The sequence below is a fragment of the Pleurodeles waltl genome, chromosome 1_1 (assembly GCF_031143425.1).
Source record: "Pleurodeles waltl isolate 20211129_DDA chromosome 1_1, aPleWal1.hap1.20221129, whole genome shotgun sequence".
Lineage (NCBI taxonomy): Eukaryota > Metazoa > Chordata > Amphibia > Caudata > Salamandridae > Pleurodeles > Pleurodeles waltl.
This window is the reverse complement of record NC_090436.1, coordinates 448,564,135-448,582,747: the sequence shown is the minus strand read 5'-3', so window position 1 is coordinate 448,582,747 and position 18,613 is coordinate 448,564,135. Positions and strand designations below refer to the sequence as shown.

Genomic DNA, 18,613 nt, shown 5'->3' with positions numbered 1-18,613 from the left:
AAAAACAATCTTTGACAAAAAGGGCGAAAAAAGCCAGCCAAAAAATGACTGAGGGATAGCTCTCTTTGGATCAGCAATAGCTGCCACAGAAAGAAAAGAACTGACGTCAGTACACCGGTGCAGCTATATAGGAAAAGCAATGTCATATCCTTTGCAGACGGCGTCGACGACAGGCGTGGGGCTGATCGACAACACCTAACAGCACGCAGGGGTACTGCTCAGAAAATTAGCCTGATCTGAGGGAAATTAAAAGGTAAGGAACCTGCAGCTAGAAGTCTCTACCAGATAATTCAAATACTCTAACGTTTTAAGCAAAGCTTCTACTCTTAAATACCCCATGCCGCAGTAACGTTTGATGCGGAGAAATCATTGTTAGGCTTGACTGGAAATGTATATTTAAATCTTTACGCTGGCATGGTTGTAGGCTTAAAATAATTGTAATAATATCTTTACTCCCCATTATCCTACAGGTCCTGTAAAGGTAAATGGAAAGATTTCTAATTATTTTACTCCAAAAGAGGTGTTCAGCATGGTTGACCTTTATTTCCATTACTGTTTATTTCAGTGCTGGAACCTTTTCTATCCAAAATTGAAATTAATCCTCCAATTTCAGGTTTTCATTATGGTGATAATAACATCTTTTTATCTCTAATATGGAGATATCTTTACCTGCCTGACTTGGTGAAACTGTTGCATTTGCATTAGTTTCAGGCTATCAGAACTCTGATAAAACTGAAATACTTCCATTAAACAAGTTTTGTACCAACTAATAATTTGAACCTTCTGGTTTTATTTTGGAATTCATCCAAAATTAAATATTTGGAAATTTGGTTCAATTAGGGACTAGTTAGTATTAATATTAAATATGTTCTTCTTAAATGTGAATCTTTAATTTCTAAACTGCAGTCAACTGCAGAAACCATTAAGACGATTATTTCTTCTGTTATACTTTATACTACCTCTGTGGATATCCCTTCCTCATACAGTATTTTAGGTGAACTGACTCATTTCGCTCTACATTTTTATCAAAGAAGAAAGCAAGAATTTCTTCAGCTAAGCCTAAAAGAGTTAATCTTCAGGGGAGGAATACTTTTTTTCTGAATTCAAGCAGTACAGCAGAGCCTTTTGTCTTAAACAAGCAACTTTTTGGTTCAGGAAGGACCCTTCACCTTTCTCACCATTATGGCTAGATATAGAGAAATCTCGTATTCACTATTTTTCTTTTAAAGATATCATCTCTAACTTCACAGCATTATAATCCTTCAATCACAATTTTTAAACACACCTGCAAGCTGATGGGGCCATATTGATCTCTGCGTAATATGCAATGTAATACTTTTCTGAAGACACCATTATGGTATGGTAAACTTATTAAACTTAATAGGAGACCAGCTTTTTGGAGAACTTGGAGAGAAAAAGGGTATAACATGGATTTGTGGTATATTTAATAGTGAGGGTCCTATTTCTTTATATCAATTTCAGTCAAATATAATTGTCTCCGTTTTTTTAATCTAGATTCACATACATCAAACATTATTTAAGATGTTTTGGTGATACTGAATGATGATCTTGATTCTAAAAGTTAATTTCTACTTCAGATCTTATTATTGAAATTAAAAGATTCAGTTATTTATAGATCTTTTTCTTGTATGGATTCTGAGCGATCTACATCTAAAACTGAGATTTTATGGGGAAAGGGGTCTAGTTGGTTTATCCTCTATTGGAAGAAGATTCGGTTTAAACTTTCAAGAACTCAAGAGATGCTAACACAACCCAGACATATTTTTGTTTATAATAGATTTGATATACTCCTTACTTAATTGCTTGAATCTTTTTATCCAGTTCCGGTGTTAAAGCATTTACAATCTGTGCATTTACTGCAATGAGGAGGAACCAGGAACACATCTCTGGTTAGAGCCAGCTTAGTCTGTACAGAGTTCCATACATCAGTTAACAACGGGATTAATAAACAGAGCTAATAGAGTCATTTATCAGCACTAAGAGTAGACATATGCCTCCAATCTTCAGAGTACTCAGTGTTGTACGACATATGACACAACATAACATTTCTCAATGAGCAGTGGTGTATGTCTTGCACAGAAAAGAAGTGAATATTCAGCATTATCATGGTGTATAATAATATAACAATAAAACGATAAACACAATTGGAGTCCATTCCCATAACTCCCAAGCGCTCACCTCCCCCTCCATCATGCCTCGGCCAGCTCCGTCCAATCAGACCACACGCCGCGCAGCAATAGGGCTCCACTAGAGACGCTTCACCAAGACCTCACTGAGGGGAGGAAACCAATTGCTAAGGGCGTTGACATAACGTCAGGCACACAACCAGACCACTGGGCCTGTTCCAGCGTGGGTGCGCCGCACAAACTGAAAGCTGCTACGACATCTAGCCAGTAGGAGCGCAAGCAAGGGCAGGACAAGAACAAGTGAAGCAATCCGCTGCAAGCAGCATCAGTGCTGTGAAAATACGGATTAGCTTTAGCTGGAGTAAGATAGGCTCTGTGCAATACAGAGAATTGGAAAAACCGAAATCGCACATTGTGTGGTATGTCAGTAGGGCCCTTTAATACTATGTCCCATTCTTTATCTGTGAAGGGTCTTGTTAGGTCGCCCTCCCAACTGTCCCGCAGAGAGACAGTCAATGCACCAGATGCCTATCCGACCCCATGACCTGCAGATATTGTACCATTAGATGCATCAGTGGTCCAGCGGAGATGTCTCCCCTATGTTGGGATAATGTCGCTATCAAGGAATTGTACAGCAAATACTGTCCTGGTGGCAAGCTGGTATATCCTACTAGTGTGGCAAATGGGATTAGCGTCCCTTATTTATACAGATCTCCCAACGTATATATCCCATCAGCATGCCAAGATTCCAGCTCCGCCGCAGACATGTGCATTAAGAGGCGTGCCCAGCAGAGCCAATGCTGGCGCATAAGGGTTCATCGCACGTGTGAGCTGAAGACAACTGCGGAGCAGCAGTGTGCCACAACCAACAGTAGGGAGTCCGGCGTCCCGCACACGTGCAATTGGGTGAAACAAGTGGGACACATTAGGTATTGTCCAGGGCCGAAGGACTGTTGCCGTGTCCGACAACTTTAATCCAGAAAGCCATCTAGCCACCCACTGAAGTTGGGAGACTAAATAATATTGCTCCATATTCTGCACCACCAGACCATCCTGTTCCAGTGGTGAGTACAATTTGGCCAGCACCACTCTACAGTGTCCTTGTTCCAGATAAATTCCCTGATTCTGGGTTCCAGTTCCTTAAAGAATTTGGCTGGAATGTATAAAGGTAAATTAGAGAAGTAGTATAGCATCCTTGGGAGGACCAACATTTTCAGAAGAGTTATTCTTCCCATCAACGAGAGCGGCAGTGTTTGCCAGAAGCTCATCTGGGCACAAATAGAGGTAACCGCTTGCCTACGATTCCCATTGTGCAAATCAGCCGTGGAGTGGTATATATTAACACCCAGGTATCGAAACGTCCTAGTTTACCAAGCAATGAGTGCACCACAGAGCTTAAGGCTCAGGTCAGGTAGGCCTGGGTTAAAGGGGTATACGCAGGATTTCAACCAGTTTACCCACAATCCAGACAGAGTGGCAGAGCGCTGCAGTGTACCAACAACTTTGTCCGGAAAGTTAAAAATGCCTCTGAAGTACAGAAGGAGGTCACCCGCATAGAGGAACACAGTATGTGGTCCATCTCCTAGCAGAATGCTCCAGGCCTCCCCTAATCGACGGATATCCACTGCCAACGGATCAATTGCCAGTGAAAAATCAATGGGGAAAAGAGTCAGCCCTGGTGAGTCCCTCTGCCCACCAAAATTGTCTCAGAGATAATCATGACGGTTTTGACCCAGATCTGAGGCTGAGTATATAGCAATTTCACCAACCTTAAGACGTGGGGGCCAAGGCCAAAGCGGAGCAGCACCACGAACAAGAAAGTCCATTTCAGTGAATCAAAGGCCCTTTCTAGGTCCAGTGCAAGGCAGCCCACCGCAGGCCGTCCTGAGCAGAGTACTTCATGACCCAGAAAAAGTGCCGGATATTCAAGGAAATGCTGCATGTTGGCACTAAACCATTTTAATCTGGGTGATTCAGCTGAGGCACTGGGGCGCCAGCTGCGTCGCCAGAATTTTGCCAAGGATCTTATCATGTGTGTTGAGCATCGCCAGCGGTCTATAAGAACCCAACTTCACTTGGTTTTTACCAGGTTTAGGAACAGAGATCAATAGCGCCTCTCTCTGTGGCGCGGTCAGGGAAGCCGCCAATAAAGTCTCCTCATACAGCCGCAGTGAGCGAGGAGCGACCGTGGAGGAGTATGCTTTATAAAATTAAGCCGGAAAGGCCATCAGGACCAGAGGTTTAGCCGGTGGCTAGAGTGCATATACTGTCCTGTACCTCAAGTAGCCTTAGAGGTTCATCCAGTTCTGTCTGCTGCTCAGCCGCTAGACAGGGCAGTGGGAGCGAAGAGAGGAACGCCTCCAAGTCCAGTGGGCCTCCTACTGCAGCCGGTCGATACAAGGCAGTGTATTATCTCACAAATTCATCATAAATCTCACTTTGGGGTTAGAGCATGCGCCCCTCCACCAATCGTACTTCCAGGACCGGGGTGCGTTCCTCTTCTTGAATTATCAGCCACGCTAACATCCGACCTGATCTTTCGGCAGCAGCATGCGTATGAGCCTAATGGGCTGCATATTTAAGACTGTGCAGCATCCCTATTAGGGAAGAGGGTTCCTTGCACTTGTTTGTAAGTCTACGTCATCCTGTGGGATCTTGGATAGCGCGATTCTCATACTGCAAGGTGGTTTCCTCTATTCTGGTTAAATCAACCTCATTGGATTATCACATACTCCACTGCACAGTGCACTCTTATGATGACCTTGAACGCATCCAATTCAAGAAGCCCTGATGATACATCATTATGGTCGAAATATTCGGATATAGCAGTGCCTAAAAGGCACGTTTTCCAACAACTCAGGTCATAGTCGCCAAGTGGGGACAGCAGGGATGCAGCTGTCCCATTCCAATTGTAGGAGTTGCAGATTGTGATCAGAGTGCGACCTAGATAATTGGTCTGTAGTACCGAAGAGTTCAAGTTAACTGTGCAAGAATTCTGTAAAGTTACACATGCAACCGGTGCAGAACTGAAAAAAAATGAATAGACTCTTACAGCAGCATTTCACTGGCACCATGAATCTATCAGATGTCAGTGATGGAGCCAAATCTGCAGCGAACGTGCAGCGGCTAGTGTTGGAAGGGTAGGTAGTGGTGGAAAGGAACAGTCAAGTTCAGGGTCAAGAACACCAGTAAAATCCCCTCCCATGAGCTAAGGAAAGCCACTCCAGCGAGAAAGTGCCAGATAACTTACAGAAGAAAGACACTTGGTCTGTGTTTGGTTCATAAATTGATCCTAATAAAAGTGTGCGCTCTTCCAAACATCTGCAAACGAATACATAACAGCCCTCAGTGTCAATTCCATATTCTTCGGCCACAAAACGAGTACCATGGATCCATATAAAAGCCCACCTAGCACGTGAGGAGAAACTGGTTGCACCGCCGTAGCCTAGTAGTCTCCAGCAGTGCAAGATTTGTTTCCTGCAGGAGCACTATGTGGATCAGGTGCGGCTTAAGGTATGAATAGATGAAATATATATGCGCAAGTGTATGTCTACCCCTCATATTCCACGTAAGAATATTAGTGGGAGTCATAGCTAGTAGGCTGACGAACACTTAGAATACCGCTCTTCAAGTTAGGCAGCGTTGCGCAACAAGCAGCAAGGCCGCGGGGGAGGGAAACAATGGGAGACCGGACTCCATTCAACGACGAACAAGTGCAGCATAAAACAAAGGAGTACCACAAATCTAAAACAATAGAATACCATTAGAGCAGAGGGACGAAAGGTATCTGCCCAAACCATCAGACCCGTCAGTATGGCGTACCTAGTGTGGGGGAAGAAAGTGCCCACAAACAAGGAAGGGGGGGGGATGTGGAGTTTGTTCCACTGGAGTTTGTTCCACTTAGAATGCCCAGTAGCGAACTCCCCTGCTACACCATATATGCAGGCAGAAACCAGGGACGTGTTATAACGTGCTCTACAAAAGCCCAATGGGACGTAGATAGAGCCAATGCGTACAGGGCTGCCAAGGAAAAAGGAGCAACAGGAGTGACCAAGTAAATGGAGAGGGGAAGGGGGGGGGTGGGTGGGAGGGATGGGATGAAAGGAGAAGGAAGACCTAGCAACACCCCTGGAGTCTTGTACAATTGTGAGTAAGCAGTTCTCAACAGTTTATGACCACTAACCTAAGCATCATAGCTGTCCTGAGAATAAACATGTAATACAACTACAGATTCAGATTATGTAATCTGCAATCTGACGTATCACAACAGAGGCACCATGGATTCGGACTCTGAAAGTTCCCCACCAAGAGTTGTTGAGGTCCCTTTCAGTATCTGAAACGGATACTGTTTCTCTGATAGCTGCTGCAGTCTGCAGGGTGCAGTGTTGATCCTGTATAATCTGCTCTAAATCAGAAGCCTGACCCAGTCGTGAGGTGGGGGTGGGTTCCATGGCACCTTCAATTCCTGCATCTGAGAGGTCTCAAGTCCCATGACTCCTCTCGATCCCTCACTATTTATTGCTGATGGGCTGATCCCGTAGACTTCAACCATTCCCAAACAGCCTCAGGAGTGTCAAAGGATCGTGTCTTTACCTGTGTCTCGACACTCAGTGTGGCAGGGAACAGGAGAGAGTATTTCAGGTTAAGGATTCGCAGCTTGCGCTTCACAGATAAGAAGGAGCCTCTCTACCTTTGCACAGCGATGGTGTAGTCTGGGAACATCATTCCTTTAGCATTGTCCACTTGGAGGGCTGGGAGCAATATCACTACACATAGAATGGAGTCCCTGTCTACATAATGTAGCAGGTGAAACAGGAGGGGTCACGGGCATGATCCCGGTGGCGGAGGCCTTGCAGTGACGCGATGTGCACCCTCAACAATGAAAAATTGTGTGAGTGACTCAGCAGGAACAAGCTCACGAATCCACTTCTCTACATAGGAAACAGCATCTGCGCCCTCCACTCCTTCTCAAAGACCCACAACGCGAATGTTATTTCTTCTAGTGCGTCATTCTGCATCTTCTGCTAGACGCTCCAATGCTGTTACCCTATCAAGTAATGCCTGCATTGAGGTTTCCAGCTGACAAGTTTTGGGGGCAAGGTCGTTCAAGTTGCATTCAAGCAAGCGGGTCTTGTCTACTAGTTTGCAATGGTCCATGTGGAGTGGAGTCAGGTCATTAGTCACCTTGTCAAATTTGTTCTCTAGCGATGTTCGTGTCTGATTGAGGGATGTGCCAAGACGTTCCACCGCTGCCAACACGGCATCGAGCTTATGTCTAACAGAAGTTGAGGTGTTGGATCTCGGCACCTGGGAGTTGCCGCTAGTTCCACAGCGTATACGCCCGTTTCGGCAAACCATGAAAGCCAAGTGGCCAAGGCTGATAAGGCTATGTACTCAAAATTTTCAGTGCAACAGCATTCAGCCCACAGCGATCTAGGCTTCAGTGTTCTGCTTACTACAGGCTAATCAGCTAGTATCTTCAGCCGATCAGTGGGCAGGCACCTACAAAGTTTGCCAACTGAGAGTACATGCAAGTACAGTTTCAGTCACTAGGACCGGGATGCAGGGATATGGGGGCCTGCTTGCTTGCGTGATGTGGCCTCCAGAAAGGTGCAGCAGCGTGAGCAGCCCCCCCACCATGGGCTGCAGCCTCAGGTCAGTGCAGTAAACTTCTATGTCACCCACCTCTCACAGATCCTTCGATTGCCAAATCAGTCCCAGGTCAGTCCTCTGCCAGGAAGGCCGTGATGCGGACGCACATAACTCAGACTCCATGCCCACATGGTGATCTCTCCGTTTTATGGGGCTGAAATGAGATCGCCACCAGGTGGTCCAGAGCCCCTTGCCTGCTCAGCGGACTCACAACAGGCACTCCAGGTAGGCAGAGGGGGAGATGGGCCATCAAGTGAGCCCAGGCCCCAATCCCATTAAGTGCAGGCCGAGCACACTGCCTCCCGTCAGAACAACAGGTCCGGCGTGGAGCAGATGCAGTAGTTCGGGGCTCTACCCACTATCAAGGCCCAGGGGGGAGTGAGAAGTATAGTACAGCTCAGGGTCCAGGGTATACCCTCCCGCCCCGAGCAAGCCTCAGAGCATGCATCCCTTCAGGCCACTCCTCTCGCATCGCAGACCCCTGCTGCAGGCTCACTCACCGTTGCCTTCCAGCCTGCAGTCGCTTGGCAGGTCTCAATGCTCCTGGGAGGTCCTAGCCTCTCCCCCTGTGATCAGATCAGAGCCATTTCTGGAGGCGCTCATGCACGGGTCGTCATCTGCCACGCCTTCCGGTCCTGTTTGTGTATCCTGTGCCCACGTGTGTGCCAGCAGCTTGAGCGTCACCTCAGCACCTGGGTGTCAGCCTGCACAAGAGGTACCTCCCGGGACCCCCAGGCTCAACTGTTATAGTCCACCGTACGGCCGTGCCCAGTTGCAGGCCTAACAGCGGATAATCGGGGCTTCACTACAGAGTCTCCCTAATACTCGCCCGCCATCTTGGCTGCTCAAGCCACGCTCCCCCTATACTCCTTACTTAATATCAATATTCTCTAATTTACACAGATAAAAAACACTGGCATTGCAGTTGTATCAATAGTGATTTGATGCACATGCTATTTTGGTGTCCTAACACTTTAGCTTTCTGGAATAAAGTAGGGAAGCAAATCAATGTAATCTTTAAACATTCTATCACCTCAGTATACCCATTATTTTTCTGGAGTGTTTGGCTGAAAATTGGAAAAACATTTTGCCAGTAAAAGAGTGTTAGATGTTTTCCTTGCTAGTGCGTTTCAACAAATAAACACTATTTGGAAATGTTCCTCAAATATTTCGTTTAATGGGTGGGGGTATCCAACTTGTGATAACCGTTATTGCTTAGATAGAGTATTAGTTGTACCCTTATCAGGGACTCATTATGGTTGCCGCACACACATTTTCTGAATAATATCAACAAAAGTGTTGTAGATAAGCATAAAATAATATTGGAAAACATTAAACCTCCCTGAATTAATCCATTTCTGCTATGCTTATGTTTTACCATATTTATTATTAATGTAATAGTTTTTATCCATTAACTTAATTAATTTTTCTACACTTGTCTTTGTTATTCTTAATACGTTACTAATGATGTAAAATAGTAGCAGTTTGGTTCTAAGGTGCTTTTAATATTCCCTTATGTCCAATCCCACTTTTTACAAAAAAGAAAATCAAAATGTCTGTAATGTAATGCTGATTCCTGACTAATGTTTCATTATCATTTGGCTTGTATTTTAAGCCCAAGTATGGAAGATGACATTTAATTTATGTGTTATTAGGTGGTGGGCGAATGACTGAACGCTTGAGCAGGATGCCTGGCTCAGTTCAAAGTCATTTCAAGCCCTCAAGACAAAAACGAGCTGAGCCTTCATGTGACTTATGCCTGCACCCACACTGCTACCTCGCGCACCGAGAACTAAAGATAAAGCAGTGGCCTTTGATGTAAAGCAGGAGGGAGAAATACCTACTGGCTGAATTGCCCAATGTGAAGCAAGAAACCTTGTGATCAATCCCACCTTCCGTGCTTCATCCAGTGGTGTGACCCTGGGAAAATAACTTATTTCACCAACCCTAATTTTTATTCATTATCAGGTATGCAAGCAACTTCAAATATGTGAGTTCAGGAGGTGGTCGGTACAAACACATCTTGCATTTGATTTAAAAGACTATATTGTTGCTCTATCTATAAAAAAAAAAATCTAGGCCACTTATCGGGTACATAGGAAAGCTGACTTGCCTCTTGGTTAACTAATGGCATTGTGATCAGAGCGGGTCAAGCACGTTTATAAATTCATCTTTAAAAATTATCACTTTTAACAAATACCTTTAAATGTAATGACATAATCTGAGTCAAGTGAAACGCTTCTGCATGTTAATACAATAACTTTTTTTGAATTTTGAAGCAACCTTATCATATTTTATATGATGTTTATTGCACTCTTTACTTGCCAAATATTTTCATGGCTCAACCACTACACCAGCTCTTATACCCAAGTCAGACCCTTGGTTCAGCTCACACTGTTAATTTGCTGGTTCACCCACCTCTATTCTGCCTTCACCTTATAAACAGCAGAGTTCAGGGCTCTGCTGTCGAACAACAAAATTATGGACTCACAGAAGGTCTAGCCCACTAGGGAGGAAACTCAAAGCTAGCAGAAAAATAGCCTACCAGCTCCAGAGTGACAAATGTGTCTAAGCCATACGAAGACATTTGTCCACTAGGACACTTTAAAAAAACAGGAGGACAGACAGATGAGCAAGTGAATTTTTACAGGACAAACTGACTTCTGAAATTCCTTGTCCACGCTTGTCTCCACTGCTCTGGTCACTGTTCTTGTGCAAGCTGAGATGTCACAGGGTAACACTCTGGGATTTTCCAAAATGAAAGCAGTATATATACAGATGCCAAAGATGCTTGCAGCCATGTACAAAGGAGTAAGAAGGTTCTGGTAAGGTGCCACGTAGTACATTAACAAATAAGAACACGCTTCAGTCCTCACCTTCATAGGTTTCCACTCCCAGCCGTCTCCAATTCGTTGAGCATGTTCCATAAACTCTGCACAGCACTGCTTGAATGTGTGCTCATCGAGGAAGATGCCATCATCTGTCCCTGCGCTCGGGGGCATCTGCAAAAAAGCACAAACTGTTGCTGCCTGCTGGGGAACAAAGCAATTAAAGGCACACATGAATAACCAATGTAGCACATCAACGTGCCAAGGAAAATAACACAGAACACTTGCTTAAAGTTTTTCTACATCACGCTGCGAGGAGCTGGTCAGCTTCAAACGCTTACAGGTCCACACAGAACAAAACTGCACAATAAGTCAGTCGGAATCCCGATACTGGCAGCATCGAAGATGAGGTAATTGCTGCCAAGATAGGGTCAACCTTGCACATGAATGATGCCATGTTTTAGCCTCCAAATTCACAAAGACTGACACTAGAATGTTTCATTTTCTTGTTGCAAACCCTCCAATTTGGTAACTCACAGGGTTTGAGACAAGAAAATGTGTGTTACCTAATAGTTAAATAGGTTTAGGAAATCATAAGTAATCGTTATTTGGAAAGGAATGTTTAAAGTGTCCCTTCCAAATAGCATTTCCTTATGGTATGTATTAACGTTTTGCGACCAGAATGCATTCTCAAAACATTAATATTTTACCAGCACCTCAAAGTAGTTGGTAACCCATTCATAGATGAGATTGGGCCCCAAAGGGACTCTGTCCCCAATGTGAATTGATCGGAAAACATTTTTAGACGTAAGCAGTGGTCAACGGGACCACTGCCTACTCTTAAAAAATAGTTTTACCAATGTTTCTCATTTTTGTTGTAAACCTATCCTGTTTTCCTGAAAACAGGCTGCATTAAAATAAAAAAGAATGCTTTATTTAAAGCCAATCAAAGTGTGGAAAATTGATTTCTTAAATTGCATGAGGGCTCCATTTTGTCTAACCTTATAGCTCCAAATTTTCTGAGCAACATTGTATGCCTTCAGCAGCCTTGATCATTTTCGTTTCTTACAAATGTGCTGGTTTCTTAGAATTGCTTTTGAAACTTTGCATGTGGCCTAACCGCCCTATGTTTTCAGAAATGTTATTTCTGTGCTTGAACATCCTGTTCTTGTGGTTCAAAGGTGTTATAGGAAACGTTTGCTTGAATGTGTTTGGAAATTATAACGCATGTATAGTGTGATAAAGTGGTTACTGCAATAAGACATAGGAAGAAAGGAGAAGAGGTCAGTTGCCCTTGGCCAGAGAGTGTCATCAACATAATTGGGGGATCTTGTAGAAATTCAGCCTTTTACAAGAAGAGACTCCTAAATTTATTTCACAAACTACATGGTGATGTGCTAATTCCCGCAGGCCACCATCCTTGTGATGGCAGCAAATTGTGGCTGGCCGCAATCTATCATTAACATTCATGAGGTACATTGAACTGCGACCCACTGCGACTCAGTATTTTGTGAACTGACCTCTAAGTACATAGGTCAGTTCACAAAATACAGTCGGATACACTAAAGGTCTTTGTGCAAACTGCAACCACATATTTAAATAACTCATCACAAATTTGAACAAGAAGCTTATACAATACAGCCCTCAATTAAGGGGTTTGAGGGAATTCAGATTTGGTTAGAAACCCCTGTCTTTTCCCAAACCAGGATTACGAGGGCTGTGGTACTATACCAGGACATTATACCCCATCATACATTTGCAAGTAAAACCTGGTGAAATGTGCTCAGAATAAGGGGGAAAACAGGCAGCAATCTATGCACAAATTTTAATACCCGTCTTTACTCCTCACAAAAACCTGAATAAGGGGGACATACAGTAATAACTCCCCATTCAATTAACTAATTATTTACTGGCCAGCTCATAATAAGGGCCAAGATGACGGTGAGAAAGCTTGCCTACAACTGTGCATACTAGAGAAACTCAGTGTCCGGAATCCCCAAGGTGCCTCCTGCGTTATCTGTCAGCATCCCCAGGGATTAGGGTTAAATCATATCTCTGTTCTTGGTTAAACCTTCATGTTTCTAAGTAAACAATGTGCTGTGTTACACAATTGGTTTTATCAATGCTTGTTTTGCCAATGCTGGTTTGCTAATATGAGCAGGTATAGACATGTGCTTCTAATTAGGTGTGGTGTAGACATGTGCTTCTAATTGGGTGTGGTGACTCATCCACATGTGGAAATGCAACTGCTTTCCTTATTGGCTATAAGTAGCAGAGTGAAGCATGCCTCCCTGCTTGGCTTTGTTTTGCTTCCTGATCTTAGCATCTGATTTGGCAGTCCAGCCCCTGCGGTCACCCTCGTATTCAGGACTTTTGAGGAAATTATTTTCTTCGTTCCTGTACCAGCTGACACCAGGCATTCCTCCAGCACTCCGGAAAAGACTGTAGCTGAGCTAGTATTCTCCAGGGAGTTTGTTCTTTGAGCGCCACGCTTTCCTAGAACAGCTGGTGTATTTCAGATCTCGTATTTTGGCAGAGTGCTTATCTTGAAGAGATAAATGCATTTCTGAACATTCTACATTATTATTGTAGTTACTTGCCTAAACGTGCTTCAGGAAATCTGCTTGAGCTCAAGTACTACAAAAAGTGACAGTGCAATTTTAAAAGAGCATTTACGTGACTTTTCTTTCTCTAATAGCATAACTCTTGGATTTAAATTGTGTCATTCATGCCTGTGTTTCAAGTTTGAGGAATTTGCTTTTGAAGGGTTTTTCACACACACAGTGAAACCGAACCAAACTGTGCCACCCTGTTTAAACCCAGAGTGGACATTTGTATTTCTTGGATTGTTTTTGTTCCACCCTATGCATGCAGGAAAGTTATATGCGATATAATTAATGTCCTTGTTTGTCTTGTGAACGATAAGTGCAACCACAGTTCTAATTGTAGTGTGCAACAGTGAATCTGTGAAGCCAGCCCTAGTGTTGCAGTACTTATTGTTATGGTACTCAGTTTGGGTTTTTGGTAATGCAGTGTTAGTAATTGTGCCAAAAGTTATTATTCTCCAAGAAAAGTGCTGGAGCATCCCGGTGTTCTTCAACCGCTCCTGTGCCCATATCAGAAGGAGAGATTCAGTTTCAAGGAAGTTGAGTGCACTAACTCTACTATCACTCTGTCAACAATGACCTGCCCCCCGAAGATACAGGGTGCCTGGCTGGACCGGCAAGACGTGGCAGTGTTTTGTCTCTTTCTCTTCCTCTCCCACTTTCCTTTTGGGACACCTGCCAGGGTTTCTGTGTCCACCAGGAAGTGCTGAGAGGTGTTCCAGGAGGTCGGGGGCATACCATCGCCCCTGCAGACATCCTGCTTTTCAGGTGAGTGGCCCCGTCTCAACACTCAGCAATAGAGCGATGAAATATGTATTTGTTATAGCAAACACTGAGTGATTAGGTGAATCACTATGAAAGTGCAACAGAAATATTAGTAGGATACATAAACTAAGGGTTTATTCACAAAACAGTTGCAAATGGAGCCTGGAGGATTATACAAACATTTGGAGTATGTGTCTGACTATCACATGATTCACAGTGGATTACAGGCGGTGTTCAAATCAGAAAGAAAGTACTCTTTGAACCTATAAATTGGGGGTCAAGGTGTGGCAGCGGAAAGGTGTTCCTGTCACAAGGGACAGGTTCATGAAAGGCGAAATCCGACAGTCACCTTTTACATTTATTTATTTAAAACGCTGCAAAGAAAGTAAGAACAAGGACAGGAGACATCAAATTTGCTCTGACTTACTTAAATGGTCACAGACATTCTAAAATATTTTATGGGGGTAAGGCACCTGCTACAGAGATCTGTGTGTGCCCAGTACATTTCATGAGATAATATTAATAGTAAGTTGACTTGTTTATTGCACTTGCTGGAGATATCTGGGTTTTGTCTAGTCTCAGTTTATACGAACAAGGTCAGCTTATAGTTTTAATGTGCCTACTGCAAAGCACATCATAACATGCAGATCACAAATTTGTATTTTATGTACCTAGGTTAGGGTGTTACTGCTTTTGAAACAGAGATCATTTTATTTGCTTTGTTATTTGCAGTTCATAAGTTGCAATCATAATATAGCACAGTGATCTATATACAAGCATTAAGGTGCTATGTGTAAAACGCAAAGCATGGGTTTAGATCTTTATTGTCTTTTTCCTCAATCTATCATTGTTCTAAGGTTGCTAACAGGGTTCATTTGGGTAGTAATAAAGTCTTCTTAGTACAGACAACCCGACCACTGCATTACATTTTAAATCTTGACTTTGTGTTTCTCCCCACCCTGCACTCTTAACATATAATGCCTAACAGTAAGGACAACATGAGACTCCCACATCTTGTAACATTCATTGTTTTATGGAACATTCTCCTCTACAATGATTTACACACTTGCATAATGTATTGTCGCTGTGTAATGTGTGTATGTGTTGTAAACCGCACATGGCCATCTGCCATGTAAACACTAAACAATTTTATTTGCTTGGATTTACGAGTCTTAGAATAATAATCCACAGCAAAAATAATTACAATCAGCCCTGGAAACATTACGATTGGATCAGCTTTGGTGAAGATCTAACTGTCAGAATTCATTTAAAAAAAAAGAGTGGAAAAAAAGCTTTTGAGTGAGCAGGACAAAAAGGAAGTGTGTTAAAACTCCTAGACATATACTGTTATTGATCCCTATGATTCTAATCACTGACAACCCTATTTTGGTAAAATGTTTTCTAGCTCATGAGTTGATCTAATAATTTGCAGGTTCTCTGCTGTTAGAAATTGGGTCTCTATTTGGCAGAGGTATGCACCCAGTCCAAGTAGTGACCACAATCCTATTCAGGGTAAGTCAGTTACACTCCCTAAATTAACCTGTGCTCACCCTCTGATAGCTTGGCACAGAGAGGTCAGGCTAAACTTAACAGGCAATGTGTAAAGTATTTGTGCAGCACTTAAAATTACAGTAACACATTAAAGACACCACAACAAGACTCCACAACAGAAATATTGAGAATATTTATCTGAATAAAACAAGACCAAAACGATAAAAATCCAACAAGTAGAACTCAAGATATGAACCTGTAAAGAATAAACTGCAATATAGTGCCTAAAGGTCAATACAAGAGCTAAAAGGTTACTGGAGGTCACCCTAGACCAGGGTAAATACAAAGTTCAGGCTGGCTGCAATGGAGGGAAGACCGGTTATAGGACCCACGAAGCGCCCTCTGAAAAAGTACCTTGAATGGAGCATGCATTGGCGTCAAAGACTTGATTAGTCACGCAATCGCATAGATTCACTGTTGTTGAGCCTTGCAGTCAGGTCCCACGTCTAGCGTCAAATCTCTTTCGATGCAAGCGATGCATCGTTATCGAGCTGCGCAGCAATGTCTCCAGATCAGTGCTGCATTGTCAATGAACTTCGCAGTTGGGTGCTGCGTCGTCATCGAATCAGCACTGCATCGTCATCGACAGGCACTGCGTCAGTTCCGAGCAACACAACGGCTTTGATGGATCCATTTTTTAAGACAAACAGCTGCAGAGTCCACTATTAAGGCCCCAGGGCTGGATTTGCACCTCTTGGTCAGGCAAGACTCACAGTGGGCAGATTCTAGCAACTGAAGCAGAGTTGAGGGAAGTCCTTGATGGCCCTGAGACTTCCAGAACAAGAGGCAAGCCAGCAAGACCCTGGAATTACTCGGTTCTACAGATAAAGCGATACAGGTCCAGTCGTTCTCACTCTCAGGAAAGGAGGACAGCAGGGCAGGCACAGCAAAGCAGGAGTCCAGCAGAGTTAGTTCCAACAGAGGGGCAGTCCATTCACCAACACTTGGTAGATTCAGAAGTCCAGTCCAGTACTTATAACCAGTGGTGCCTTTGAAGTGAGCGTGACTTCAAGAGGGGCTTTGAAGTGCACACAGGTCCTCCCTTCCATGCCCTGGCTCCAAACACACTAGAAGGGTTTATTCAGCTCTTTGTGTGGGGACAGGCACAGCCCTGTTCAGGTGCGTCACGTCCTACCTCCCCTCTAGCTCAGGAAGGCCCATCAGCCTGGTGATGGGCCATCAGGATGTAAATGGCACACCTCCGCTCCCCTTGTGTGTGACTGTCTAGAGTAGTGGTCTCTAAACTTTTAAATGCTCCCCCCGCCCCCCAGTTGAAAAATAAAACTAATTGGGTCCCCCTCCGAATTTTTCACGATTATTTTATAAAGATGATAATGTTTAAATAGGTCTAGACGTATTTAAACATTGCACTTAAGTACTGTTGCCTTTTTAAAAATGCAATAACATGTTTCTGCTTAAAACAAAATACTGTTATCTGTGTAATGCTTCTTTTGGCCAGAGCCTGGCACCCACCCTAGGATCACTTGAGGACCTCCTGGGGGGCCTGCCCCACAGTTTGAGGACCCCTGGTCTACAGGGAATGCACAAAGTCCAGCTGTCATCCAACCCAAGGGTGTATTAAAGGCAGGCAGTAGGCACACAGGGAGTAAGAGCAGAAAAAGACAGAATTTCTAAAAGGGGCATTTTTAGGGTTGAGCCTGCGTTGCATGCGCTCACGCATGCGTATCGCAGCGAGGTGCTTTAGGGTTTAGAAAAGGGCTCGGAGCCCTGTCGACGTCACGTCAGGGTTGGTTCGTGGGGTTACCTATTAAAATCTGCTTGCTTTCATTAGTCAAAGTACAGAAAACTAGCGAGGCTCGCTGTTTTCTGTCCGGCTCGTGGACTACTTTTTCTCTAATTTACTAGCGCGATTTCGCTTGGCAGAAGTCGAGCGCTTTACATAGTTAATTGCACTTTTTCGAGTTACGTTCATAAATGCACTTTTGCCGATAGGTGAAAAGTCGGGTTAGGAGTTTACAACGCTATCAGCTCTAACATGAGCAAACGCGAGACCCATTGCATTGCAAATGCTTGTTAAACTTGTAATCATAGATCTAACGTTATCATTAAAGAGGATTTATGAATACAAATACATAGGTACCACACATGACAGTCCTACTCCTCCTCATTCAGGAATTACTCTTAATAAATGTATTAAGGACTCCCCAATGCTGTCCTATAAGAGGGGTAGGCCTCACCGTAGTGAAGAACAAATATGGGAGATTTTCACCACCAGTACATGTAAAACTAAGTAGCACATGCCTTGCCTTCTACTTACACAGTATCCTGAGCTATTGGACACCTAGGGCCTACCCTAGGGTTGTTTATGTGTAATAAAAGAGGAGTTTAAGGCTTGGCAGGGGGTTTTAAATGCCAAGGAAACATGAAAGTGAAACTGCCCACAAAGACTCTGTAGTAGCAGACCTAAGACATATTTAGTGCTGCAGGCCTACTAGCAGCATCTAATTTCCAGGCCCAGGGCATGTATAGTGCACTTTTACCAGGAACTTACAAGTAAATTAAAATATGCCAAATGTGGATACTCCGATGTTACCATGTTTTAGGGGAGAGAGCACATGCACTTTAACACTGGGTAGCAGTGATAAGGCGCCCAGAGTCTATAGGGCAACAAAAATATATCAGCAAAAATGAGGCAAGGTAGGCAAAAGGTTTGGGGGAAGACCACCCAAAGGCTGTCAGGTCTACCAGCCACTAAAGATTTTACACTGTCATGAGTGGGAGATTGGAATAATCTGGAATGCAGGCTTTATAGTTATAAAAATGAAACTATCTGCTCAAATGTGTGTGCCCCCTGCAATGAGTGAGGCTTAAAAAAGACTTCTTTGTGCCCCTTTAAATCATGTGAAGGTCAGAACTTGCCAGCAAGCCCTAATTATCTGCTTTAATGGATCATCTCCACCGTTAAACACCCACTTTGTAAAATTCAAAGAAGAAGCTGCAAGTAAAGGGCAGATTTTAAGTTGGTTTTTTTTCAGGGTCCTGATTAAGGTTATGTAGTTCATTACGATCAGATGCGTAAGCAACTATTTGGTAACTAATACAT

The 18,613-nt window shown here is 43.6% G+C and overlaps 1 protein-coding gene across 5 annotated transcripts in view; it reads right to left on the bottom strand.

Annotated features, from left to right (window-relative positions):
- The window catches only part of ATG10 (autophagy related 10), a 718,554-nt gene that overhangs the window by 540,435 nt on the left and 159,506 nt on the right, over positions 1-18,613 (bottom strand). For all 5 annotated transcript variants that reach the window (XM_069224673.1, XM_069224700.1, XM_069224710.1 and 2 more), the window contains one exon: positions 10,676-10,801. In XM_069224673.1, coding sequence (XP_069080774.1) covers positions 10,676-10,801 — 126 coding nt within the window. The remainder of the gene's footprint in view (positions 1-10,675; positions 10,802-18,613) is intronic.